The following is a 27,556-nucleotide window of genomic DNA, read 5'->3' on the forward strand; positions in this document are numbered from 1 at the left end:
AACTTCAGATTTCTAGAGAGAAGCCAAAATCCATATTTTATGTGAAATAAATGTTGGCAAAATTCACATTTAAAAGGAGTGAGATAACAACTGTACCCTGTGGACTGCCAGATTGTGATTTCTGAACTAAACTGTCAAATGATGGAATTAGCCACTGAATTAGCCAGCTGCTTTCCAGATAGTCTCTTGGCTGCTGTCTTGGGACTCTTAATGTAATTCCCATTCAGCTCCTAATAGCTCTACACACTTTTAGCAAATAATGAGCCCTTACTATTCACCTACTATGTGCAAAGCAGATACTAGACATCATATAGTAGGATACTAAAAACAAAACAAAAATAAGGACAAGACATAGTCTCCCTACCCCCACTCCACCTCACCTCACTCCTGTAAATGTAAACTGCAACACCCAAAGGTAGATTCTGATACCTACTGGGTGATTGTTCAGAGATAATAAGTGCTTCAGGAGTTTGGACAGACTGAGAGCTTTCCATGTGGTGGTTTTTTGTTCTTTTTTTTTTTTTTTGCGTTACGCGGGCCTCTCACTGTCGTGGCCTCTCCCGTTGTGGAGCACAGGCTCCGGACGCACAGGCTCAGCAGCCATGGCTCACGGGCCCAGCAGCTCTGCGGCATGTGGGATCTTCCCGGACCGGGGCATGAACCCGTGTCTCCTGCATCGGCAGGCGGACTCTCAACCACTGCGCCACCAGGGAAGCCCCCATGTGGTGGTTTTTGAGAGCTGCCCGGAGGAGATGGCTCTTAGGTTTCAAGGGTGCCTGGGATTGGGATCAGCTGATCACATGCTTTGGCAGAGATAGGGGTCCACATACCAGTAGAATCTGCAGCTATTGCAAAAGATCCATGCTGTGTAGTTGTGGGGAATTGTTCTGGAAAGGTAAACTGGGCCCCCTGGATAGACTCTTGAATGCCAGCCGGGGAATCTGGGCTTTATCCTGAAGATTGAGCAGAGAGGTGGTGGGTTGTAGTGGGGTGAATTTCATGGAGAGGGACCCCCTTACCCTGCTTTCTCGAGAATGAGAAGTCTGGATGTAGGCTCCAGGGGCCCCTCCAGTTTCGACTCTTCACCTCTTGTGTTTTATTTCAGTCCACACAGAATAAACAAGCAGGATGGAGCTTCCCCAGACAGTCTCATGCAGGCTGTGCTTAAGTGGGTCTGTGCAGGGGGTAGGGGTGGGGCTGGGGGGTGGAGGAGGCCTTCGTGGTAATGACCTGGATCCTGAAACAATCCAGAGAGACAGCAGGGTTTTTTTAACAGGCAGTCTTTCCTTTTTTAACGATGGTTTCATTTTACATTTTTATTGGCCCTGCACTGATTGTTCTCGGGCTCTCTGATGGGATATGAGATGTACTGACATTTATAGAAATCAAAACATTAATAAATCACGAAGTTCATAACGTCTGATTTGCTTCTAAATGAGACAGAACTATTATCACCATAAAGTTGCACATAAAATAGGCCCAATTGTGATGTACTGTATAGTCTAATCAAAGGCATTTGAGTGAATAACCTTTCCACCAAAGAAGGAAACAATCAAAGCTGAATAACTTCATTAATAATTCAAGGTGTGTCTGCCAAGTCTTCATTTATTAAGTGCACGGTTAACAGGCTTCCGAGCTGAGTCCTGGAGATGACACCTTGCCACCTTCTCCCTGCCTCTGGGCAGGCAGGCAGACATTCTCAGACAACCTGGCTGCAGTCCTTGCATTTGGCAGCTCCTGTTCCAGTTGAGGGTAACATCCAATTCCCTTCTCCAGCTACGAAATGGACCATAGCAATGCACACTGTGTCTGGATTATTAAGGGCAGAGGACATGGAGCCATGTAATAACTCTAAGGGACAAGAGGCAGGAAATTTTCTCAATGACCGGCGGTTATTATGTCTATTTGCTAACACCGCAGGCCCTGCATTTCTGGTGTCCACCACCCATAGAAACTCTGCCCTGTTCCCTGGCAGTCTGCAGACCGAGATGCTTAACAGCTCTTTCATCCAGAGTCTTGTATTTGCTTATGTCCATTGCAGTTAATATAGAATGATAATATTCGCTTTAGCTAGTTAACGTCCAACCTGAACTGGCAACTGGGTGCCTATCTGACAGAGTAAATCACAGAACAAGAAAATTTTCCTATAGCGAAGAGAAGCACACGTAATTAACTAGATCCATCAGAAAAGTTGTAATCATGACCTAGAAAGTGTCTAACAGACATGATTATTGGATTCTGCTGTTGAGAATGGCCCTTAAAATCACAATCTTAATACACTAGAAGGTGGGAATAACATTTTTGTGCACCTGCTGTATGCAGAAAGCACTTTATATATCTTATCTCTTTAGATTCGCAGCTACAAGATGGGTATGATTATAACTCAGATTAGTCTAATGACCACATACCTCCTAGGGACAGTGAGATGATTAGATCAATTCTAAAACTATTAGCATGCTCTCTGAGCTCACCAAGACAGGCACTTAATATGAGGATACATTAATACTGAATTCCAGAGAAAGCTCACTTGGCCAGTCTCCATTATTTCCCTGCTTGTGATTATTCTATATGGCATACAGGAGTTTATTTTTCCACTAACAAAGAAAGGGTTTATTTGGTAGGGTTACAGGGGCTAAACCTACTCTGTGAAACTGAGTATTTCACGAGTGTTGAACTGGTTTTCAGGTCTTTAGTACACGAATTTGGGATAGTTGAGCGTAAGACAGCTCTTCTAAAATAGCAGCTATAATGTGATGGAGTCAGGTCATACTGGTGAATCATGGGTTTCACTTCCCAAATCCATATTCAGTGGCTTCATGTTGATAGTCTGAACTAGGCTATGATGGGAATATTTGCACCAAGGATATTGGAAAATTGTATCAAGCAGGCTTCTCCCTCACTCCCCTAGGAGCCAGTTGTTAAACACTTACCAGCGCATCAAAGCAAGCCCTCTGCTTGGAAACCGTCACTCAGGAAGTTGTCAAGTTATCTGGATGGCAGTTAACTACTCTTCAAAAAGCAGACTGAAAGACTGACACCTTAGCCTGACCTTGATCCAATGACTTTCCATGAATGAGAAAATTCTATGCCAACTTGAGATAAATCTTATTCACGTGGCAATTTTACTTTTCCTTTGAGTAATTCCTTCAGCCTCTCTCTGTTCCTTCATTATTCCATCTTAATACTAAAAGCATCTAGACACTATTTTTTCCTCTTCCTCATTTGCAATAAATCATTTTAGCCTCCCAGTCAAGAGAAGTAACAAAATCCCACCCATGTAATCCTCTGATTTCCTGCAGAAATATTCTAGAACCACTCATCCTGTGTAGTATGCCCTCTGTCCCCAAAGCAGGGCAGCCACTGCTCATTAACTGACTGTCCCCATGTGCTGGAACTTCCGAGCAATGTCCAGCTGAGACCAAAGGAGACATGGTGGGAGGTTTCCCCACTACTTCCTGAATACTAGCTGGTGGCAGGATATAACTAATTCCCCTCTAGAGCTGTAGAAACTGCTGGAGCTACCTAAATAAATCATCAAAAGTTTCATCCTGGGACACTTTTTCCAGACAAAGAGGTCCACTTACAACATTATATAGAGATTTTCGCTTGTGTCTGAGACACTGCAGTGAACCTGACATTTATTTCTATTCTGCAGCCTGGTTGGGGGCTTAGCTGGACAGAAGTGTTTGCTTTGGAGATGAGGGGACACAAGAGTCCCTAATATATGTAGCCTTGCTCCTTGTCCTGAAATATCATTTAGGGCTCCTTCTTCCTGCCTGGGATGTAGGTGACTTACTTCTTTCCCAGGAGCTTCTTTGTTTTTTCATTCTTGGTGAAAACTGTGTGAATGTTACACTGCCACACAATCAAAAAAACGGTGACTTACATCACAATCTGTGTAGTGATTTTGTGGACTTTTAATAATTGCATTACATTCCTGACAATTTCTACCACTACCACCACCCCCAAGAAGTGCAAGGTGCATCTGACATGCCCCTTCCACACACCTCACCCAGTGTGCTGATCTGAAGGCCACCCTCAAAAACACCCCCATTTGAGGAGAAAGGTCAGAGAACTGAAATACTTTCTCTCTCTCTCTCTCTCTCTCTCTCTCTCTCTCTATATATATATATATATATATATATATATATATATATATACATATATACATACACACACACATATATATACATATATATATTTCAAGTAAGTATATATATATATTTTGAGACATTTCACCTGGAAAACCTCCCATCTGATGGAAGTAGCAGTACTCAAATATTATTTTTGGTAGGACTCTGTTTTTTCCAGAACATTTTCAGGACTAAGGTGTAAATGAATGAGAAACATATAAATTCAATTTTGTTTAAAAGGGTCAGGAGGGTTTCAAGATTAAGAGAACCAATGCTTGGAGCAAAACATGATTTGAGTTTTATTGAACCAAGAAGACTGAAAAAAATGTCTGGAACACTCAGAAAAATCTTTATCAAGGCTCAGCACTCCTGGGACTCATCGTTAAGTTTATAAAATTCAGAGCTGATGAGTTGTGCGCTGTGTGTGTCTGCTTGAGCTTATGACTCACCTCTAAGCCTTGGCTGTAAGAATCTCAGCTTCCAGGATTATACTTAAGGGTCCAAATGGAGCTTATTTCCCCCTCTGCTCCACACAGACACCAACAAGGATCTTCACCCCTGATTACCTTGGGGTAATTTGTCAATCAAAAGATGGTGTTAAAGTTGCCCAGAATAAACCAACAAACTATGTATAGGGGACAGTAAAAAATTACATTTTCAAATGCCAGCATGCTATCACTAATATAGTCTGCAATGTAACGAACATAGTTTAGGCAACATTAAAAATGAATCTCTGGAAACACGAAAAATATGATAAAAGAGATAGCACAGCATTCAATTTCATGCACACTGTCACATAAATTATTTGCAGCTCGAGTATGTTATGCTCTTTTAAATTTCCCTCTGGGTACAGTTTTAATGGCATCCTACAAGTTTCAATATGTCATATTTTCATTGTCATTTACTTCAAAATACTTTCTGATTTCCATGAGATTTCTTCTTTGATACATGGGACACTTAGGAATTAGAACCATGTTGCTTGATTTCCAAACATTTGGAGATTTCCTTGTTTTCTTTTTGCTCTCGATTTCTTGTTTAATTTCCCTTTGGGCAGAAAACATTCTGAATAATTTCAGTTCTTTGAACTTTTTTGAGATTGGCTTTAGGAGCCAGGAAACGATCAATTTTGCTAAGTGTTCTATGTGCACTTGGAAAGGGTGTGTATTCTATGATTGTTGGGTAAAGAGATCTACATGTGTCAGTGAGGCCAAGTTTGTTCACTGCATTGCTCATATCTTCTATACGCTTATTGATCTTTTGTTTTATCAGTTTCTGAGAGAGGTGTTTTAAAATCTCCAATTCTGATTATGAATTTGCTACTTCTCCTTTTGGGTCTGTTAGCCTTTGCTTTATATGTATTTTCAAGTCATTCTTTTTTTTTTTTTTAACTTATTTATTTATTTATTTATTTATTTTTGTCTGTGTTGGGTCTTCGTTTCTGTGCAAGGGCTTTCTATAGTTGCGGCAAGTGGGGGCCACTCTTCATCGCGGTGCGCAGGCCTCTCACTATCGCGGCCTCTCTTGTTGCGGAGCACAGGCTCCAGACACGCAGGCTCAGTAGTTGTGGCTCACGGGCCTAGTTGCTCCGCGGCATGTGGGATCTTCCCAGAGCAGGGCTCGAACCCGTGTCCCCTGCATTGGCAGGCAGATTCTCAACCACTGCGCCACCAGGGAAGCCCTCAAGTTATTCTTATTGCATACTAATTTAGAATTTTGTTGTCTTCCTAGTGAATGGCCCCTTTCATTATGAAAACTCCCTCTTTCTCTCCAGCAAAGCTTCTTGCCTTAAAGTTTATTTTAGCTGATGCTAAAATAGCCATGACAGGATTTCTTGATTCATATTTGCATGCTGTATCCTTTTACATTCTTTTAGTTTTGCCTTTGCTGTGTCTTTATGCTTGCAAGCAGCATTTAGTTAAGGTTTGGTTATAACTTGAAGATTGCTCTCTTGTATGGAAGATTTTCTATTTGTTTTTGTACTTCAGCAGTTGTACTGTGATGTTCTTAGTGTGGATTTTCTTTGTGATTATCTCCTTGAGGTTTGTAGTCTTCTTGAATCTGTGGCTTGATTTATTATATCCATTTTTTAAATTCTCATTTATTTATCTCTTCAAATGTTGCTTCAGCATCATTCTTTCTCTCCTTCATTTTTGGAACTCCAATTATACCTAAGTTAGAATTTTTCATCATGTCTTATGCTCTTATCTGTACTTCCCATTTTTTTCTCTCTTGTGCATCAGTAAGTATATTTTTCTTTCGACCTATCTACCAAATCATTAATTTTCTCTTCATCTGTGCATAACCTACTGATAAATTGGTCTATTTGGTTGTTAATTTTGGATGTTACCCTTTTCAATTCTAGAATTTTAAACTTACTTTCTTGTATATATTCTGGTCCTCTGGTAGAATTCTCCATCTTTTTTATCTATTTTCTTGAGCATCTTTCATTATTATTTTAAAGCCCATGCTTGATTGGTCCAATATCTAAATCCCATAAATCTATTACTACATTGGTATATCCTATCTTTTTCTTTTGGTCCTGTCTCTTAATATGCCTTGCAAGTTTTCAATGAAAAGTGGACATTAGAATAAAAAATCTGTAAACTACCTAGCTGAGCCTTCAGCTTCTAGGAGGTAACAGAGTAGGGGCAGATAAACTTAATCCACACAGGGACTGAGCTATTTTGAGGCTGGATTTCAATCTTTGTAAGGCCTTATCTATTTCTAATTTGTTCTTGCTCCTAGTATGTAATCCTTTAGGGGTCAAACTGAAAGCCTGGGTGTTTACCAGGAACCCTCCTGCTAGGAAGACCCAGAACTCCAGCACTTAACTCCCAACACTGTGAGCCTGCCAGAAGCTCTGTTTGGCTCTACCACATTTTGGCCGTGGCTTTTGCTCAGTTTCTCTTGATCTGTGTCACTTAGGAATTAGCAAAAGCCTTGAGGGAATAAGCAGCTACAGCTACCAGGCTCATTTCTCTGTTTCCCCTCCAGTCTGGGCCCCTCAAGTCCTGAATGTCTTTGTGGCACTGATCCAATTTTTGTCTTCCCAGATCGCTGAGAGTTCTGTTCACATTCTTTGCTTAGCAGACCATTTTTGCTCAGTTTCTCAATCTCATTACCCATGCCGCTTTAAACGCACTTGAGTTAAAAAGCAGCATTGATTGTCAGACTCACTTTAATGAGTTTTTCTTCCCTCCAGAATCATGGCTTCTAAAGTTCAGGCTATCTTGGTAGCTCTCCAAACAGATGTGATTTTCTTAACCCTCCTTTTCTAGCTTTTCTCAGTGGGAGGTCAGCTCTGCTACAAGAAAGCTTACAATTCCAGGGCCTTTTTGGCTTCTGTGCCTTTTCATATGCTGTTCCTTTGTCCCTCTTCCTTCAAGATTCAAATAAATTATCACCTCCCCTTGAAATCTTCCCTGTGGCCCCTTCTGGTCCCCTCCATCCAAGTGACATTAGTTAACATATGTATATGTATAATTGATTCACTTTGTTATAAAGCAGAAACTAACACACCATTGTAAAGCAATTATACCCCAATAAAGATGTTAAAAAAAATCCACTAATTAAAAAAAATAATAAATGCAATACAGTAGTGAAAAAAAAAAAAAAAAGAGTTTCCTCCTCTTGGCTCCCAGTCTTAGCCATATCCACACTGCTTGGAATGATTTGCCAATGAAGAATTCCAGACCAGCAATTCACAATATTCTACAAACAGGAATATTATATTTGGCCCATGCTGTATGTATAAATGTTAAATTCATTGATAACAGATAGGAATCAGGACACAAATCATCTTTTAATAGTAGCATCTCTTGAAAAATCTGAAGATCTGGGCTCACCAGGCTTAAATTCTACATGACAACAACTGACTGCATAACAGCTATTTCCCTTTCATGGGGCAATGGCTCGCCAGTTCTCAGTCCCCACCACTCTCTATGGTTGTACATACCTCATCCAACTCATCTAAATTACCTGCCAACTAATATTGGCATCTGAGTTTGTAATTCTTGGTCTATGTGTGTGCCCTACCCATCAGTCTAAGAACTCCATATGAACAGACATTATATCTTTTCATCTGTCTCCCAATACCTGTCACATTCCTGGCATGCCAGAGAAGCTCAGTCCATAGTTTTAGACATCTCTCTGCAAGAATGCTGCTACCCTAGCATTTTTAGAGCAGTAAAACTGTTCTGTAGGATACTATAATGGTGGATACGTGGCATTAGACATTTGTCAAAACCTATAGAACTATACCACACAAAGAGTGAACTCAAATGTAAACTATGGGCTTTAATTAAAAATAATATATCAATCCTGGTTTTTCAATTGTAACAAATATACCACACCAATGCAAGATGTTAAAATAGGGGACACTGTGAGGGTGGGGTACATGAGAACTCTCTATTTCTGTGCAATTTTTCTATAAACTTAAAATCGTTCTAAAAATAACCTCTACTAGTAGGGCTTCCCTGGTGTCGCAGTGGTTGCGAGTCCCCCTGCCGATGCAGGGGATGCGGGTTCGTGCTCTGGTCGGGGAAGATCCCACATGCTGCGGAGCGGCTAGGCCCGTGAGCCATGGCTGCTGAGCCTGCGCGTCCGGAGCCTGTGGTCTGCAACGGGAGAGGCCACAACAGTGAGAGGCCCGCGTACCGCAAAAAAAAAAAACAAAAAAAACACCTCTACTAGAAAAACAAATAAATACAAATGCTACCTATCAGAGTGATAAAAGGGGGCAACTAAATCCAGCAAAATAAGTTTCTCCCATGGGATTCAGGTCAGGAGACAAGAGCAGAAATACTTACCAAAGGACACCCACCTATACCACCACTTTTAGGGGCAGCAGGAAAATAAGCCTTTCCTGCCTGGGGCTGTGGGTAAGGAGTGACTAAGACACACTTAAAGTGGTGGCTGGTCTGCCATATGCACTCTTGGTCAGGGATACTGGAAAGACAGGAGGAAGTTCACATAATAGCCTACAGAGGAAACTAGGCTGACCCCCAAATCGGTCCAAAAAGGCCAGCAGGACAGCAGCAAATAGAGCCTGTTTCCCACTCTCTGGGACCTGGACCCACCCTACTTCACCGTGCAATGGAGGATTTTCCAGGTCTGATGTTTTTCCTTATGTTTTACATTCTGTGTAATAGGGGATTTTGCCTTCGACCGCCCTGCCCACTCATCCGAATGTGCTAATTCATTTTTTCAGTAGCCCTTTTCCCCCTTCTGCATCCGTGTTACTTATCAAGCTTGAGAAGGAAAGAGAGAAGCAAAGACTTGTAGATTGTAAGCTCCATGAGAGCAGGGAACAGGGTTGTTTCATTCACTGAGATACACATAGTAGGTACTTCATTGATAGTTACTGAGTGAGTGAATAAAGAATCCTGCAAGAACGCAGTTTCAAATCACAAAGTGGCAGAGCGTGGCAATGGGGCCTCCGTTGTGGAGGGTTATCTTATAAGCCACTCTTCAATCAAACATGCAGGTATTTCCAAGGCCCATCCACATCCGTTCATCCTCTGCCCCATGCCATCCTGCCTCTCTTCGGGCTGCCTGGCTACGGGCATGCTCAAGGAGCTCCCTGCTGGGAGCCGTGAGCACCGCAAGGTGACCCGTTGCTCTTACCTGTTCTGACCATGGGAGAAGGTCAGTCCCAGCTCTGCTAACAAGAGACTTCTTCGCATATGTCAAGCTGGATGGTGACCTGGACACCCTCAGAGCAGACTTTCCATGGAAACTAAAAGCGTGTTTTGCTTGTTTGATGAGTGGTTTTGGTAAAATGTTTTCTTACTTTTTCCTAGACATCGCCTGGTGGTATTACCAGTATCAGAGAGGTAAAAAAGTGTAAACTAACTTGACTACTTTGCTCACATTACTTTCAGTAGGAGAGCTTCTTAATCAAGTATATATTTTGTAATTAGTCTTCTCACTGACCAACTTTCTGTGCCCCTTAACAACAAACCCCACCTGAACAGAAAGAGTTGGAAACATTCTTTTAGAGACAAGTTACAGGAAAAATTTTGCTCCCCTTAAGAAACTGATATGTTTTTCTCTCACAGACAATAAGATATATGTAAAATCTCAGAGCCAATTTGTGGCTCAAGTGTAGGAACTGCTTAGAACAAATGACCTGGATTTCTATGTTCTCTTCCCCCCCACCACCCCACCCCCGTGGTCTCGACCTCCTATTCTAATCAATATTTCCTGAGGCAGTTTTTCCTATTACCTTATCTCTTTTTATTTTATTATATGTATTTTATATAATCAGCTTCAAGTCCTTTGTGAAACAAAGCAGAATGTGTTTAAATAAACAAATGGTGAGGGAGAGAGAGGTGGTAGCCTGGGTGATGTGAGGTAGCAGAATGGTAGTGGGTGGAAGGGCAAGTAGGTATAGATCAGGAGCCCAAAACTCAGATGCCTGCAGGACCAAGCAGGGAACACAACTGAAGTAAGGGAGCCAGGGGTGAATAGAGGGCGCACTAGAGGCTTTCACTGCTCAGAGGGATCAGCCCCTGCTCAGCTCTGATAAGCTGTTACCTTGTGAGAAGTTGAGACCAAAGTTATCAGAGAATCCCATTTTCCAAGAGAAATCAGAAATCCAAACTTGTGCATGAATCTCTCAACTTTAAATAATGGAAATTCCAAACAAAATTAAAACACATTTTATGGGCCAAACAAGACTTATCTTTGGACTCTGTTCATGCCAATGACCAACACATTTTGTAACCTCAAAACTAAATGGGTGGTTACACAATCCAATCCAGAGACCCCATGATGGAGAAAATATTTTCCAGTACAGGAAGAAGGAGATGGTTACAGCCATGGTCTTTGGTCATGTAATGGTTATGGACCTAACAGAGGGGACCCTCAGCAGAGAGAAGACCAAAGACTTGGGCCGTCCTATTGCTCATAGTCTAAGGGCCTCACTTGTACACGGGCACAGAGCTTGTCAAGAGCAGAACTACTGCAAGGATGGTTACAATCAATTTGCAGTTTTGTGCTTGAGGGAAGCAGAAGCCATTGTAGAGGCACATGGAAGCCAGATCTATAAAACAGGCCCTGGACTGGCTGGATTTGAGGTCCAGTCCTGTCACCAGCTGGCTATGTCACCTAGGACTCAGGCAAAGCCAGTTAGTGACAGAGTGTGGAAGACATCTCCCATGCTAGAAGTCCTCAACATGGGCTCCATGTGTTTGAAAGATACAGGAACTCATGGAAAGTAGAGGCAAAGTGCCATGGTTAGGTGCATTTTATTTTTCTAAGAGGGCCTATCGCTTTCATCCACACTCAGAAGAGTCTGTGACCCCAAAACATTAAGGTCCACATAATCTGAATCATCTCCTCCAAACTTTCCTTCAGTCTGGGAATTACCTGTGTAGCATCCTCTACAGTTGGTTATTCTGTCTTGCTTTAACTGCCCCCAGTGATAGATTGTTCGTCACTTTTTAAGGTACTTATAGTTAGAAAACTCTTGATCTGTTAGGACCCCCATCTTCCTAATATTCTAATGGAGAGGGTAATGTTCCCCCACTTCCCACTACACACAAAGTTTTAGTGGGACAACGGGCATGAAAACATTTTACAGAGTAAAAGTAGTTTACAAACAAAAGTATTCTGATTTACTCTTTTTTTTTTTTTTTTTTCTTTTTTGCGGTACGCGGGCCTCTCACTGTTGTGGCCCCTCCCGTTGCACAGGCTCCGGACGCGCGGGCTCAGCGGCCATGGCTCACGGGCCCAGCCGCTCCCAGACCGGGGCACGAACCCGTGTCCCCTGCATCGGCAGGCGGACTCTCAACCACTGCACCACCAGGGACGTCCTCTGATTTACTCTTGTTAGGTAGTGATCACCATTGTATTAGATCTCTGGGTTAATTTTTATCTTTATCATCCAAACTCAACCTGACTTAGTAACTGGCTCAACATTATTTTTAATAATAAAAATAATAATAACAAGCAACACTTGGCCTCAGAAACTCTTAACAAACCTCAGAAGAAACTGTCAAGGAGGCTCGCATCTGTTAATTCTGTTTCCTCTTCCTCCAACCAGAGAGCTGGGCCACCCCCCTTCCCTTAGTGGGACTGCCTGGATAGCACTCAGAGGCTCCCCGGGGGAAAGCAAGGATTTTAAAACCTCCACAGCCCCTTTCAGAGTTTCTTCAGAATATATTTACAGTGGCCAGAACCATGAAGCATACAGAGAAAGAGAAGGGAGAGCTGATGTGAGGGAAAAGAATGCTTAAATTATGCAGAAGCCATTGTAGAGGCACCCATAAGGTTGCTACAAGTGTAGGCAAATTAAATTAGTGTTTTCCATTCCCAAATCATGACCATGAGAGTCACAATCAGCACATTTTTATAAAGGAATGATTAAATTTGAGAACAGAGTATATCCCACATTACTGAGGGAAAGTACCATTTCATGAAATGGTACTCTATTTCATGAAACCCTTGCTTCAAAACATTTTATAAAATTTTCCCTTTATGTATACTGGATTGTGATGTAAATTGTAATTCTTACTATGAAACACAGTAAAAAGAAACTCAAGAACCACTGGTTGAAGCCCCTAACACCCACCGTGTGGGCGATTTTCCCAGCATCAACATCTTGAATCCCAAATATGTAAATTTCCTTCAGCAACTGATGTTACCATAGTCTGACAATTAGAGGGTGATGAAGAAGCAAAACAAAACAAAAGCTTGGCAGTCAATATTCAGATGTTACAGAATCTCTTCGATACAGAAACTGATCCTGCTGGTCAGACAGTAAACAAACCAGTTCTATCTTAATGAAGTGGTTTTAATGTTTGATATATCTATATATCTATAACCAGTGCATTCTTAAGGAAAGAGACAAGTGCAGTTTCTGAGTCAGAAAGATTCTCTCAAATTTCTGCAAAGAGATTTCCCTGAGCCTGTGAAGAATCTAATCACAGTCAATACTGAAAAAAAAAAAAAATCTTTTAAGCTTCTGGATAAGATAAACTCGGAAATCTATACTAGATGCCTTCAAAAATACACCTTCTCTTCCAAAAATACATTTGTGTCTTCCTTATTTACATTTTAATATAACTTTCACCTCTTTTCAGGGTTAAACATCTGTGCATTTTAAAACATAAAATTGCTATTAAATCTAATGCTAGGAAATTTAAACCAACAACTTGATTCTAATTTTAAATGAGTTGAAAATATATGTGAGTATTCTGAATTAGACTTACGTGGGGTTTTTTGTTTGTTTGAGAATGCCGCGGTATTTAAGTAATTGCTACTTAACTTGTTAGCTAGAAACATAACAGTATTTAAAGGCTCTATTCAAATTATAAGGAAATTGGCCACTTCCAGCTGTTTGGCATAAACAGAGTCTTATTTATATTGAATAATCTGCTTTACTCTCTGTAGGATAAGAGGATATATGTTTCCCAGTATGTAAGAAAGATGACAGTTGGGAATTGTTACCAGGTTCTTCTGTCTCTCCCTTGGAATCTTACCCAAATGCCCATTACCTTAGAGAGGAGATAAAAGATATAAACTCACTTTAACGGATTCCTTTTGCATTGAGATCAGCGTCTCAAAGGAAAAGTGACAATTGCGGAGAGAATCTGATGTAAAAGACTGACACTGGCTAGGGAAGTGCACACAGTGTAATGCACCTGCTCATCCTGTTCTATCAGATAGAAACTCAGCCTGTCCTCGCTCTCCATCATCATGGAGTGATGCCCATCTCATGACTACTCTTGCCAGCCCCTATTTACAGTTGTTCAATACATGGATTTGGTGATACCTGCATGGCAACAATGGGCCAAGAAGGTTAGATGGAGGAAAACACTCACTTACCTTCTGTGATGGTAAAACGTTGAAAGTTACACTTATTTAGATTTTGTGATCCTACAGTAGGAGATGGACAGAGCAATGGGATACTTTAAATGACACTTTCTAAATACCTGGGGCAAAATTATATTGCATTGTATAATAGTATGTGTAGGAGGGATAAACTACTACTTAAAACAACTGTTTTTAGAGCTCTTCAAATACTTCAGAAGCTTTCATTTATATAAAGTAGCTCCCATTTATGTCATTTTCCTATTATTTAAGGATGTCTGGTAGATATTACAATACCGGGAAGTGCATTCATATTTTTAAATTAATACTTAACATGCTGTAATTTGTACTTTTTGCCAAATCAAGCTAGTCTTCCTCTAGTTTCCTAAGTGGTGAGAGTTTACTCTATGGTTTTTTTTATGAATTTGTCTCCCTTTGCTGTTTGGAGGATGTTAGTCAATCTGCTCACTTACCTGTGTCTCTAGAATATTCAGATGGTTCAATGGGCAGCAAACTGAAGATGCAGAGCAGTTATTTTGAAAGAAAAGGAAATGTTTTCATGTGGACTTATCTTTAGCACTTCTGCCCTCATCTCCACTTGGAACACGTTTATCTCCAAGGCTGAAGCTCCCTCCCTAGGTGGTATCCGACACAGCTGGAGTAATGGCTGGACAGATGGTAAGACAGAAAGTGACTGAGCGGGGGAGGTGGGGTTCAAAGCAGGAAGGTCATCTGCAGTGTGACCCCCAGCCCATGACCCTATGTCTCAGGTCACCACACCACCCTTTTGACAGCCCAGACTGTGGGCTGACAAGTGACCACCAAGGTTAGCTGCTTCAATGCCATCTCCTCTGGTTCCAGATAAGATTGAAGACGAGTTGGAGATGACCATGGTTTGCCATCGGCCTGAGGGACTGGAGCAGCTTGAGGCCCAGACCAACTTCACCAAGAGGGAGCTGCAAGTCCTTTATCGAGGCTTCAAAAATGTAAGACCCACAGGGCCTCTGAAGGCCCAGGCAGGATTTCCCATTTGGGACTAAGCTCTCCCAAATGCCAAAGGGACCCATCAGAGAGATTTTTGCACATGTGTAGTTGTAAAAGGAAGGCCAAATCTATAAAGGAAACAGGAGAGCAAGGTCACCTGGCTAGAGGAAGATGCCAGGCAAGAATGAGGCAGTCTCAGTAGATGGGAAATTGGCCAACAGCCCAGAGACGTCACAGGATGGCACAGCCTTGGCCCAGATACCAGCCTTAGCGTGACCCATTCACACTGTCAATACTGTTAGTGCCCCAGAAATGATGGGATTTAGGTCTGCTGCTAACCAAGCTCACAGACTGAAGTACAAGCCTGATAGCCAATGTATTAATTTACCTCAATTTCATATATTTAACCTCACGGTAGCCTTGCTGGAAAGGTACTGGTAGCCCCATTTTACAGGTAAGGACACTGAGAATCAGAGACTGACTCACTCCGAGTTACAAAACTTAGAAGGGGCTGAGCCAGGATCCAAACCCAGGTCTTTCTAATCCCAAAGCCCAGACTCTTTCCACCTCACAGTGCCCGTTCTCTGATGATATCTCATCATTTTGCAAGGCAGCTTCAGTCCTAAGGTGGAACTATCTCCCAGCCACTCACCTTGGAGGTACGGAAGTGCACAGGTGGTTGCCCGGTCCCCGCCCACCAGGCATCACAAGGAACCCCAAGGCTCTCAGACAGTCCCGCTAACTCTCCCCCCTTCACACAGGAGTGCCCCAGTGGTATGGTCAACGAAGAAACATTCAAGCAGATCTACGCCCAGTTTTTCCCGCATGGAGGTGAGTCCGATCTTGAAACAGATCCCTCCTGGCTCCCTCTCTTCATCCCCTGGCAGCCTTCCTTCCTCCAAGTTCATACTTCCTTGTTATCTGCCTCCTCCTCAAGGTTGGGGAGAACTCCGAGCAGAATTCCTCCCTTATTGCAGGGTGTGGAATTCACTGAAACTTTAGCAGAAAACAGCTCTGAAAATGGACCTTGTCCCAGAGAGGAGAGTGATAAAGCAATATCACAAAATCTCCTAACAGCTCTGTAAAGCTGGTATTGTTATCTGCGACCCGGGCAACTACGTCTCAGAGAGGCTAAGTAGCTCACGGAAGATTGCACAGCTAGTGAGTGGCAGACCAGAATTAGATCCCAAAGTGTCTGTCTAAAGCTTTGCCAAGATGGGCCTACCATTGTGCTATACTCCATCCTTTCCTTAAAACAGCTTTCCTTGAAAAAGAACTTTAGTAAATACCAGAGACTATAAAAATAAAGGAGTCCAAAAAGATGCAGGTTGAATAAAATTGTGCTTATAAATCGGGTTAGCAAGTGTGCCAGGCTCACAGCCGCTATGTCACTCTGCCTGACTCCTGCAGGAACCTGCTCTGACCCCACGGGTCTGGGGCATCAGAGGCTCTTCCTGTGGCTTCAATGTGTCACATGCCAACTTACTTCCTGCCCCAGGAGCCATCTCCTGCAGGACCCCTTCCCCGGGTCCTGATGAAACAGAGATCCAAGTGTCCTAGACACTTCTTGGGCTCCGTTTCTCATGGACCTCTTCAGCAGCCTTCTTAGGTGTGGGCCCCAGTACAGGACCACTCTCCCAGCTGGGGGCAGCTTCACCCCATGCAGGCCCCAGAACCGATGTTTGTTGAGTCCTGTGGAGCCACTCTTATATTGAGTTTTTACTATGTGGCAGGCTTGTTGATGGATTTGATGCTATGGCTATATGAAAAGTTTAACATTGTGCAGAGATGGGAAGGTGAAGCTCAGAGAGGTTGTGTTAGATGCCTGGGGTTACACAGCTAGGTAGTAACAGAGCTGCTCTCCAAGACCAGGTCTGTCTGCTCCCTAATGGGTGCTCATTCCATGGCATCGTGCTGCCACTCAGAAGAGCATCTTCTCCACACAAGTCCCGTGTCATTCATCCAACAAGAATTATACACATAGACAGGCAAGAGCGTCTCTCTCTGGGGATGGCTAGACTTAGGAGCAAGGGCCTGTCTCAGCTCTTGCCAGAAACTTCCCACCTAAACCCCAGAAAAGCCAAACGGGTCCCAGGTCACAGCAGCAGTTTTTCCCACTCTGTAATCTTCTCCCTTCTGTCACCCTAGCATCATTCTCTTCTCTTTCTTACTGTTTTTAAGTGATCTCACTCCCCCCTGCAGGACCCCTGCTCCCATCACCTGCTTTTCCTTCTGTGCCTTGCAGATGCCAGCACGTATGCCCATTACCTCTTCCATGCCTTCGACACCACGCAGACGGGCTCCGTGAAGTTCGAGGTATGCTTGTCTCTGAGAGGCCCCGGGTCCCCATCACTCTTCCTCTAAACCATGGAGATGTTGGGAGAAGGAGTGGACCGTCAAATGCTGCAGTCCTTTACCATTTAACGAGGATTTCCTGAAGATAGAAGAAGCAACTGCCCTTACCCTCCAGGAACTCAGGACCTCAGGGACTAACAGTAACAGTCTAATCGGTCACATGCATGCCGCGCTGACCATGCTGCAGTCTCTGTACTTAGTGCTCTGCATGTATTAACTCATTTAATCCTCACGGTAACCCTAACAAGGTAGGGTTCTATTATTTATTATCGGTTTACAGCAGAGGAAGTTAAGGTTGAGAGAGATTGAGTTGCTTTCCCAAGGTCAAACAGTAAGTGGTAAAGGAGGGCTTTGAACTCAGGTGGTATGTTTCCAGAGTCCATGTTCTTAGCCACCAGACGATGCCACCACTTGTACAATAATTGTAGCCATGGGATAAGGCAACAGTAGGTGTCAGCACACACTGAGCTCCGTTCTTCCTCCAGAAGCTCCTTCCCCAAAATGCGGCAAGGTAGGCAGTGGAAGGGGAGTGGGGCTGTTCACTGAGCTTGGCCACATCCTTCTGGGGACAGAGGACCTGGGAGATACCATTCTGTAAAAGCAGTCACAGAGTCTGACCCAAAGACAGAGCTTCACCCCACCCGATGGCTTGGTGGTTAATGTCTCTCATGCCTCTTCCACTTCTCAGGACTTTGTAACTGCTCTGTCGATTTTACTGAGAGGAACCGTCCATGAGAAACTAAGGTGGACATTTAATTTGTATGACATCAATAAAGATGGATACATAAACAAAGAGGTAAGTGAGCTGAGGCCAGGGGCATATGCGAGAGCTACAGGGAAGGCACCTAATTAGAGAGAAAACAGCCTTAGTCATGAGGATGAAATGGTCCAAATGAGGAGGGATCTGCTTTGGGGCAGAGGTGGTTCCTGACAAAATGAAGGTCACCTTTGACCTCCCCCATTGCCCTACCCTGCCCTGTCCACGGGCACTCAAGAAAGGATTAAACAGATTCATTCACTCTCACTTATTCAATGCACATTCTAAAGGGGGTATAAATAATTTATTTCAGTGTAGAGTAACTCCTCCCACGGGAATTTGCATTTTAACAGGTTAACAGCCACATGTTAAAGGTAAAAACTGGAATAGTAGCATTGCAGGCATCACCTAGAAGAGAAAAGGGAGATCTTTGAGGAAGAGGAGATTCCAGTTGAATCATATGAGCCACAACCTATTTTGCCTACTAATAAAACCTCAGAAGGGGGTCAGGTGCAGCCATCTCTAAATAAATCATCACAAATAAATTTCTGAATCTTCACTGCTTGACACTTTTAGAGCCTCGAAGTATATGTGGTATCTAGATAGTGAAATACCCACAGGTCTATCTCAAAACTCACTTTGGTATCTACTGTATCCTGGCATCTCAGTCAAAGCTTGGATTTAGCATCTTGTAGCATCCCACTTCCTGAGATCCTGTGTGCCAGGTACAGTGCATGGAGTTACAAATGTCATCTCTAATCCTCACCTCAACCCTGCAGGTTTCTCTCCAATTCTCATTCCTCATTCATTCAGTCATGGATTTGCTCAACATATATTTGAGGGCTTATTAGATGTTCTAGGTGCTGAAGATAAAGTGGTGAACAGTCCCCAAAATGTGAAAATCCTAATATCCACTAATAACAGATGTGGTAAGAATTCCAGTAAATACATATAATGGAATGACAGGTGGCCATTTAAAACCATGTAAGAGCAATCAGATATAAAAATTTGTATGTTACATTACATTTTAAAAATCACTATACAGTAGTATGTATAATATTATCTCAACTTTGTAAATAATTAAATGCTTCTATATATACTCAATATCTTATACTCCAAAATATTCAAATACTACTTTACAAAATATATAAGGCAAGGACCCTAAAATGAGACTTATAACAAGATCTTCAACCTTGATTCAACCATTATTGCATCACTAAATAATCTTACTAACTCCTGCTCCCTTTTTTTAGTTTGCAAACTAGACAAAACTGTCCCCATTAATACTCATCCGACCTTTCTGGATGGCAGGATTAATAAAGTACTCCTTAAAAGGAAAAGACAGTGTGAATAAGCAGCTTCTTAGAAAAGATAGCTGGATCTTCCCCAGGCAGTCATTTGGAAATAGTTTCATCAAAACTGTAGGCAATGAAAATCCTGAGAGAGCAATCAAAATTTATCTTTAAGTCTGCCTGCCGATGCAGGGGAAACGGGTTCGTGCCCCGGTCCGGGAAGATCCCACATGCCGCGGAGCGGCTGGGCCCGTGAGCCATGGCCGCTGAGCCTGTGCGTCCAGAGCCTGTGCTCCGCGGCGGGAGAGGCCACAACAGTGAGAGGCCCGCGTACCGGAAAAAAAAAAAATGGGAGTGCTATTTAAAAAAAAGAAAAGATGGGGGGCGGGGTATGTCAAAAGACCACAGAAGTCAGCCTGAAGGAGTTCCCAACAGCCAAAGCCAGAACAATTTGAGCAACAAAATACAAATTGATAGTTTTGGGTTATAACCTATAAAATAAACTAAATGTCCATGAGTCCTAACTAATATATATGTACAAATAATATATTATGTATTTAAATAACTAATAAATATGTATTTAAATCAATGAATACATAAACAAATGGGGGAGGGGGAGGACAACTCTTCCTTAAAGAATTCCAATTAATAAACATAGAAGGAATAAAGGAAATACAAAATCCCCATTAAGCAAACATTACAGTAATAATTTTTGCAGGCAAGATCCACTAACAGATTCTAAGATCAGTGGAGAAGCTTGACAGGCACCACCTTAATCAAGTGATCAAGGTTAACATCGCCAGTAATAAGACATAGCAACACCACGTACCTCTTTGATATGTTGCACCAAGAAGGATATAACATCACTTCTACGGTACTCTTGTCAAAAATGCATAAGTTCAGTCTAATCATAAGACAACCAGGGACTAACCCAAACTGAGAGACATTCTACAAAATAACTGACCAGTACTCATATCAAAAGAGTCATGGTCTCCAACGACAAAGACAGAATGAGGCACCGTCACAGATCAGAGGAGACTAAGGAGACACAACAACTGAATGCGACGTGGGATCCTTGAACATAAAAAGGCATTGGGGAAAAAACTGATGGAGCCTGAATAAGCTCTATAGTTTAATAGTTTTGTGGCATTGTTTATAGTGTTGTAGTCACTAGTATTGTAGCATTATTACTTTCCTGGCTTTCATCATTGTGCTGTGGTTATGCAAGTTGTTAGCATTAGGGGAAGCTGGGTCAAAGGTATACATGAATGCTCTGTACTATTTTTGCAAGTTTTGTGTAAGTCTAAAATGATTAATAATAGGTCAAAAAACAAAACAATTAAGTAAAATAAGCACATGGAATGAGGAGTAGCAGCAAGGAACCCAAGATAGAAGCTGTCCCCCGGGTCTCTGTAGACACTCCATCAGATATCCTGAAGACAAGGCTGCCTTCCTACATTCTTTTCCCCCGTTCCAAGTAGGGGATGAGGAAGCCCATGGAACACTACTTCTGGCCAGTGTGATCAGGAAAACACCACAGAGCCACTCAACAGTGACTGGGCTCCCAGCCCATGGCAGGCATGGTGCCAGGTGCAGAGAACCTAGCAATGAAGGATCAAGCATGTGTCCTCAGAACTCACATTCTTGGGGAAACAGATCTATAGAGCAATAAAAAGAACAAGTTAATTATTTTAATGTGTATGTGCTGATCACTTATTCCATATCAATGAAAGATTAGAAAGGAAATATGAAAGAATTTGTAACATCTATCTGGCCCCATCAATCAAGAATGGTAATTTTTGCCTTTGTAGAAAGGGATCTTTTGGTTACAAAGCTAGAAAATCATCAACATAAACGAGCTTAAGCTGAGAGATTTCTTGTAAAGATATAGGTAGTTTCTCTAAAAAGTCTTTTAAAAAATAAATAATTTTTTAAAGTGAAAAAGAAGATATAGGTCGTTTGGTGTAACACATTTAATCCCCATTCAAGCTAGAAAGTTGTTAGTCTCCCCCCATGTCACACCAGTCTCCTCTTCGTATTCCTCTCTTTCCTCTCCCTCCTCCAGCATTGTCTTAGATCAAGTGGGCCACACTCTCCTCTTCAGGAATGATAGGTTCGGTTGGCAGCAACATGGGGGGCGGGGCGGGGCGGGGGGAAGACCTCAGAGGAGGTTTTAGTGGATAGGGTAACCATTCTCAGACGCTGCCTCTCCGGGGCTTCTCTTGGTCCTTGTTACTACCTCTGTCTTCTTCAACTGCTTTTCTCAGAGAGAGAGAGAGAGAGAGAGAGAGAGAGAGAGAGAGAGAGAGAGAGAGTGTGTGTGTGTGTGTGTGTGTGTGTGTGTGTGTGTGTGCACGTGTGCTCATGAGAATATTTCTCTGTCCTCCCCCGTGTCCCACCTCCCTTCTCCCTCTACTCCTCTACTCTCCTCACTTCTCTTCTTTCTCTCCCTTCCTCCCAGAATTCCTCTCATCTCCTCTACTCCACCTGCTCCAGTCTACTCTTTTTTTTTTTTAATTAATTATTTATTTATATTTTTGGCTGTGTTGGGTCTTCGTTTCTGTGCGAGGGCTTTCTCTAGTTGCGGCAAGCGGGAGCCACTCATCGCCGTGCACGGGCCTCTCACCGTCGCAGCCTCCCCCGTTGCGGAGCACAGGCTCCAGACACACAGGCTCAGCAGTTGTGGCTCACGGGCCCAGTCGCTCCATGGCACGTGGGATCTTCCCAGACCAGGGCTCGAACCCGTGTCCCCTGCATCGGCAGCCAGATTCTCAACCACTGCGCCACCAGGGAAGCCCTCCAGTCTACTCTTTATGGAAGTTCTTCCCTGTAATAGAATAATTTTCGGTGTCTGCTCTCCCCTGAGCTCAGCTAAAACCCGGAAGTGGTTTGCCCATGGCACCAGCTCTAACTCTTCACTCAGACTTCTCAAGAGATAGAAATAGAGTGGCTCAGCTCTGTAGTTGGATGTCCACATTTGTTCCAATCAGCTGTGGTCACAAGTGACAGGTGACCTGGTACAAACACAGCCACCCAGGCCAACCATTCAAAGGAATTATGGAACGGAGAGAGGGTCTTCCAAAAATGGGGTGTGGGCTGATCAGTACACGAATATGTCCGCTCAGATCCCACTTATAACCCCTCACTGAGGAATGCTCAGGAAGAGGCAAGCTACCCAAGAGCTTCTGACGACAAAGAATTTTCCACTGCCCTCTCTCTGGAAGGAGGCTCCCAGAATATAGCCCCTTCAGCTTGCTTTCTAACTCCCTCTCATCAGCTGAAGAAGTTCCTTTTAAACACTTTCATTCTCAAAGGAGACAAAGAGCCCCAGACTGTCACCCAGAGGAGCTTAACTTCCTGGTTCCCACACTGTGTGCTTCTATGTCTCCTCTCCAGGAGATGATGGACATTGTCAAAGCCATCTATGACATGATGGGGAAATACACGTATCCTGTGCTTAAAGAAGACACTCCAAGGCAGCACGTGGATGTCTTCTTCCAGGTAAGAGCACACACCTGTGCGTGAGCTTCAAGCTCAACTTAGATCAGTCAACCCACGAGCCTCTGAGCAGTGGTTTGTGTCCAGGCCTGCACTACAGATGGTAGGAAACAGAAAAGAATTACAAGATATCTTGCCCTCCAGGAATAGATTATCTCATTAAATGGACAAGTATGCACTACAGAAGAGAATAAGGAAGAATATTATTAAGTATAAGTGGTAGAGTATGGACTCTAAATTCCATAAAAATGGTTGGGGGATCAGAGTAAACAGAGAAGACGTCATTAAGCACATCTGTGTAGGTGTTAAGCATTTGTGTCTGGGGAGTAAGGGGAAATCAGGTGGAAACTAGGGTGGCTTGGAAACTGGGGTGAGCTCTCTAGACCGAAGAGTTTAGCCTTGCTCTGGTAAAAAGTAGGTGCTGTTAGTCCGTGAGTAGAAGAGTGGCAAAATCTTAATGGTGTGCTAATAAAAAAAATTAACCTAGCAGGAGAGTATCAGAGAACATCAGAGCTCATTCTAGTCTAATCCTCTCACTTTGCAGATGGGAAAAGCAGAGGCTCAGAGAGGCTTAAAGATTCACTCAAGGTCACACAGTAAGTGACAGAGACAGAAGTAGAACCTCTCATGTCCAGTGTTCTTTCTGCCAAATGGACAGGCTAGAAGTGAGACTGGGAAAGGCATGTTAGGGTGTCAGCAGAATAATCTGGTGATGAGAAGATGAGCATCTACAGCAAGTTTTTTAATTTGAAGGAAGCTCATGGGGGTCAAAGTGCTGTAACCAGGGCCTGGGTGGAGTTGTCTGGCCAGTGAAAGACCGTCCTAATTCTCGGGGGAATGTTGGTTAACAGAAAGCAAGTTTTGGAATGCCTATCACCAGATTCTTTAAAGTGCTTCTTGTTGGGTCTTTCAGAAAATGGACAAAAATAAAGATGGCATCGTGACTTTAGACGAATTTCTTGAATCCTGTCAGGAGGTAAGGAGAGATCTCGGGGCAGAAAACTTCTATATCTGGGAAAGGAAATCTGGGGCTTGGGGACAGGCAGAAGGGAGAAAATGAGAAACCTGCAGTTTCTCAGATTAGAGCCACCAGCATCACCATCACCAGCAACAACTCAGAATTTCAACAATCTCCACTCCTCAGACTGGTCTGTGGCTAGTCTTGGCTAAGCACAGGCTGAGCCACACAGACTAAGAAGGGGGATATGAAAGCCCAGAGGGGGTCTCTGTGAAACTACAGACTTCCAAGTGGGCAGCACTGTCATTTTTCAGTCTCCCTCTGGTTTGATGACCCACTCCCCAGACTACAAAGGGAGTAGCTGGAAAAAAATCTAAAGCTGTGATTCTTAAACCATAGTGTGCATAAGAATCGCCTGGGATGATTCTAAAAATGCACATTTCCAGGCCTCAACCCAGAGACTCTAGATCTGGGATGGGGATCTAGAAATCTTCATGTTAACAAAAGTGCCCTGACCAATGCTTCTAAAACTTCAATGTGCAAACCAGCCTCCTTGAAGTTCTTGTTAAAATGCAGATTCCCATTCAGAAGGTCAAGGGTGATGTTGATGTTGCTAAAAGGATAAACTGGCCCCAGAGTCAGCCAGAGACTGAACTGGAAATAATTGCTTTCCTCTAATTTAGAAAAATGCATTTATACTCCTACCTTTTCTCAGAAAGGTGCACAGTTACTCTGAGTTCCAGCCAATAAGAACTGCAAATGCAAGAAAGCTGGGGAGACGTTATTAACATGTAGTGAGCACCTACCAAGTTTTAGGTACATTAAGTAAACCTCACGTAGTGTAAAAAACCCTGAGCAGTAGGGTCACTATATAGTCAAAATACTTAATAACTAGAGTAGACTGAGAATTGATCAATCTTAACTGACTTTGATCAATGCCCTGGAACAGTGCCCTAAAGAACCCCTGCTAAAGTTGGTATTAACCTGTTAGTTGATGGATCTTTCCGTAGTCTAGGGGTTCTGGACCAGTTACCAGGTAGCCAGGTAGCTAGAGAGGCTCAGGTCAGCAGCTATTTACCAACAGGATTAGAACCATTTCCACACTTTAATCATTATGAACTAGCTGAACATCAGTATTCATCATACCCATTTGAAAGAAAACGGAGGCACTGCAGGTTAAGAGATGTGGTTAAAGCACAATAAGTGATAGAGATGGAACTTGAACTCCATCATTCTAATTTTAAATACCATGCCCTAGTGTACCATGCTTTTTTGACTTTGCTTAACAGTTTTTTAATCAATTTAGTTTCTCACATTAGCAAGCAATATTGATTAATTAACTCACTTCTTTTTCACAACCCACCCTATAAGTAGATACTATGATCAATGCCATTGCACACACGAAGAAACTGAGGCACAGAGAGACTAAGTAACTTGCCTAAGGTCACTCAGCTCATAAGTGACAGAGCCAGAATTAGAATCTAGGCAGCCTGACTTCCGAATCCATATACTTAACTGTCAGGCAATTATACCTCCCTGTTCTAGAAACTTTTAAAAGATTTCAAATACCCATAATCAACTTTATTGATTTTCTCTACTTTAGGTCTGCTTTCTATTTCATTTATGTGTGCTCTAAATTATTTCCTTCCTTCTGCTTTTTTATTTTAATTCAATTTTTTAGGTTTCCTGTCTAGATTTTTGAGATGGAGGTTTAGATCATTGATTTTCAACCATTCTTTTCTAATATATGCATTTAAAGGGCTACATTTTCCTCTGAGTACTGCTTTAGATCCCCAAAATGTTGATATGTCACATTTTCATTATATTTTAATTCAAAATATTTTTCTCTGACCCATGGAATTAGAAATGTGTTGTTTAATATCTAAATATTTGAGGATTTACCACATTCCATACTTACTCCTTAGAGGATATACAATAGAAAAATGTAAACTAGAATAGAATAAAAAAGAAAAAACATGTGATCATCTCCATAGGTATAGGACAAACATTTGATAAAAATGCAATTGCCCACAGCTTCTTAAAAGAAGTAGTCCTCACTTGTTTACTGGAACATTTGGGGTTTTTTTTTTTTCTGAATTCCTCTTTAAAGCCAGAGAAGGTGCTTCTCCCTTTGAACTTCTCACTTTCTAGGTCCCCACCTACCCCTTACTCCCTGTTTCTCATACCCTTGCAGCGTTCTTTCTGAATAGGAAACCCATTCTGCAGATTTGCTCTGGAGATTTGAGAAGTTACAGAGCTTCTCAGGGAGAAGCCTCAGAGAATTCTAACCATCCTCTTCTCCCCCTCCTCCCATCCCAGGATGACAACATCATGAGGTCCCTCCAGCTGTTCCAAAATGTCATGTAACTGTGAACACAGCCATTCGGCTCTCAGAGACGTTACTAAACAACCAACTTAACACCTTGATCGGCCCTCCTTCTGATTTTACACGCGGACTCTTGGGACAGAAACACATTTTGCACTTTGGAAGACTTCTCTGCAGAGACATTTTGTGGAACCCAGGATCACGTGGCTCAGTCTCTGATTGCCAGCTCTTCCTCCTCCCTCTTCTTGAGAGAGACAAGATGAAATCGGGTTTGTTTTGGAAGCATGCTCATCTCTTCGTACTGCTGCCCTATGGAAGGTCCCTCTGCTTGAGCTTCAACAGTAGTGCACATTTTTCTGTTTGCGTGCCCCAGGCTACTGCCTCCAAGTCCAGCAGACCTTGATGTATCTGGAAGCAAGATGACCTGAGCCAAAGGCACATCAGCTTCTGATGGTCTCCCAAACCAATGTGCCTGTTTCTCTTTCTTTGGTGGGAAGAATGAGTATTATACAGAACAATTAGAATCTACTATGACTAGATTGGGAGAGCCAGCGCCTAATGTATGTAGGATAGGACTGAATTATTAAGCATGGCATTGTCTGATGACCCAAACTGCACATGCCCTTTGTTTCCAGAGGCAAGGACAATAATGCTGTCTCATATTAGCATCTATGCTGGTGGTACAAGTCCCTTAACACGCACAGGAAGGGAGCCAATGCCCAGTGGCCCATGCCTCCACTCCATCTCCTGCTAGAGCCCAGCACTGCATGACCCTCCCAGAAAGCCCAGGATGCCTGCAAATTGCTGTAATTTTATACCATCTTCTAATCAATAAACAGAACTATTTCTTACACTCTTAATCTTCATTTCATCCATGACGTTGGGCAGAGGAGGTAGGCTGTGAAAGGGAAGGCTAGCCTATTCCTTTGGCATCCAGTTATTAGCGCCTACATTGTGCCAGGCACTGTGCCAAGTAGCACATCACCCTCCCCTGCCCCCAAGCAAACATCCGATTCAAATGCAAATACTGTGACCATAAGCAAATACAGCTTAAAAATGAGACTCTTCACAACACCCCCCCTTCCAGAACAAGCGTCACTCCCAAGACCCTCTGGTATAGAAAGTCTGGAGCCTCACATGGTGTGGTTGGGGGTACAGAGATGAAGAGGTGGTCAGGACCCCCTGCTGAGGGACTTGGAGTCCAGGAGTTGATCAAGGGGCTTCAGCCTATAAACAGAAAATGATTGTTTATATTGGACACTGTGGGTCTTGGTTTCCTCATTTGACATCACATTTAAAAGATTAAGAGCTAACAGTGGCATTCTTGGAAGAAAAGCAATTTACTGAACCCCTGTTATGTGCCAAGGGCTGCACTAGGGGCTTATTATCTCATTTCATGGCAGAATGCTCTGGGAGGTAGAGTCTTCATTTTGCTGG

General features: G+C 42.8%; 1 protein-coding gene across 7 annotated transcripts in view; it reads left to right on the forward strand.

The window, feature by feature from the left end:
* Window positions 1-26,970, forward strand: part of KCNIP1 (potassium voltage-gated channel interacting protein 1) — a 355,966-nt gene extending 328,996 nt beyond the window's left edge. For 3 of the 7 annotated variants that reach the window (XM_065874923.1, XM_065874921.1, XM_065874925.1), the window contains 7 exons: window positions 14,811-14,935; window positions 15,695-15,764; window positions 17,179-17,249; window positions 17,977-18,084; window positions 22,734-22,838; window positions 23,749-23,811; window positions 26,113-26,160. In XM_065874923.1, the coding sequence (XP_065730995.1) occupies window positions 14,811-14,935; window positions 15,695-15,764; window positions 17,179-17,249; window positions 17,977-18,084; window positions 22,734-22,838; window positions 23,749-23,811; window positions 26,113-26,160 (590 nt within the window). Of the gene's footprint in view, window positions 1-9,934; window positions 9,968-14,810; window positions 14,966-15,694; window positions 15,765-17,178; window positions 17,250-17,976; window positions 18,085-22,733; window positions 22,839-23,748; window positions 23,812-26,112 lie in introns of those variants that run through there. The other 4 variants (XM_065874920.1, XM_065874922.1, XM_065874924.1 and 1 more) reach the window with 3 other exon arrangements.
* The last annotated feature ends 586 nt before the right edge of the window (window positions 26,971-27,556 follow it).

Source organism: Phocoena phocoena, chromosome 3 (assembly GCF_963924675.1).
Source record: "Phocoena phocoena chromosome 3, mPhoPho1.1, whole genome shotgun sequence".
Lineage (NCBI taxonomy): Eukaryota > Metazoa > Chordata > Mammalia > Artiodactyla > Phocoenidae > Phocoena > Phocoena phocoena.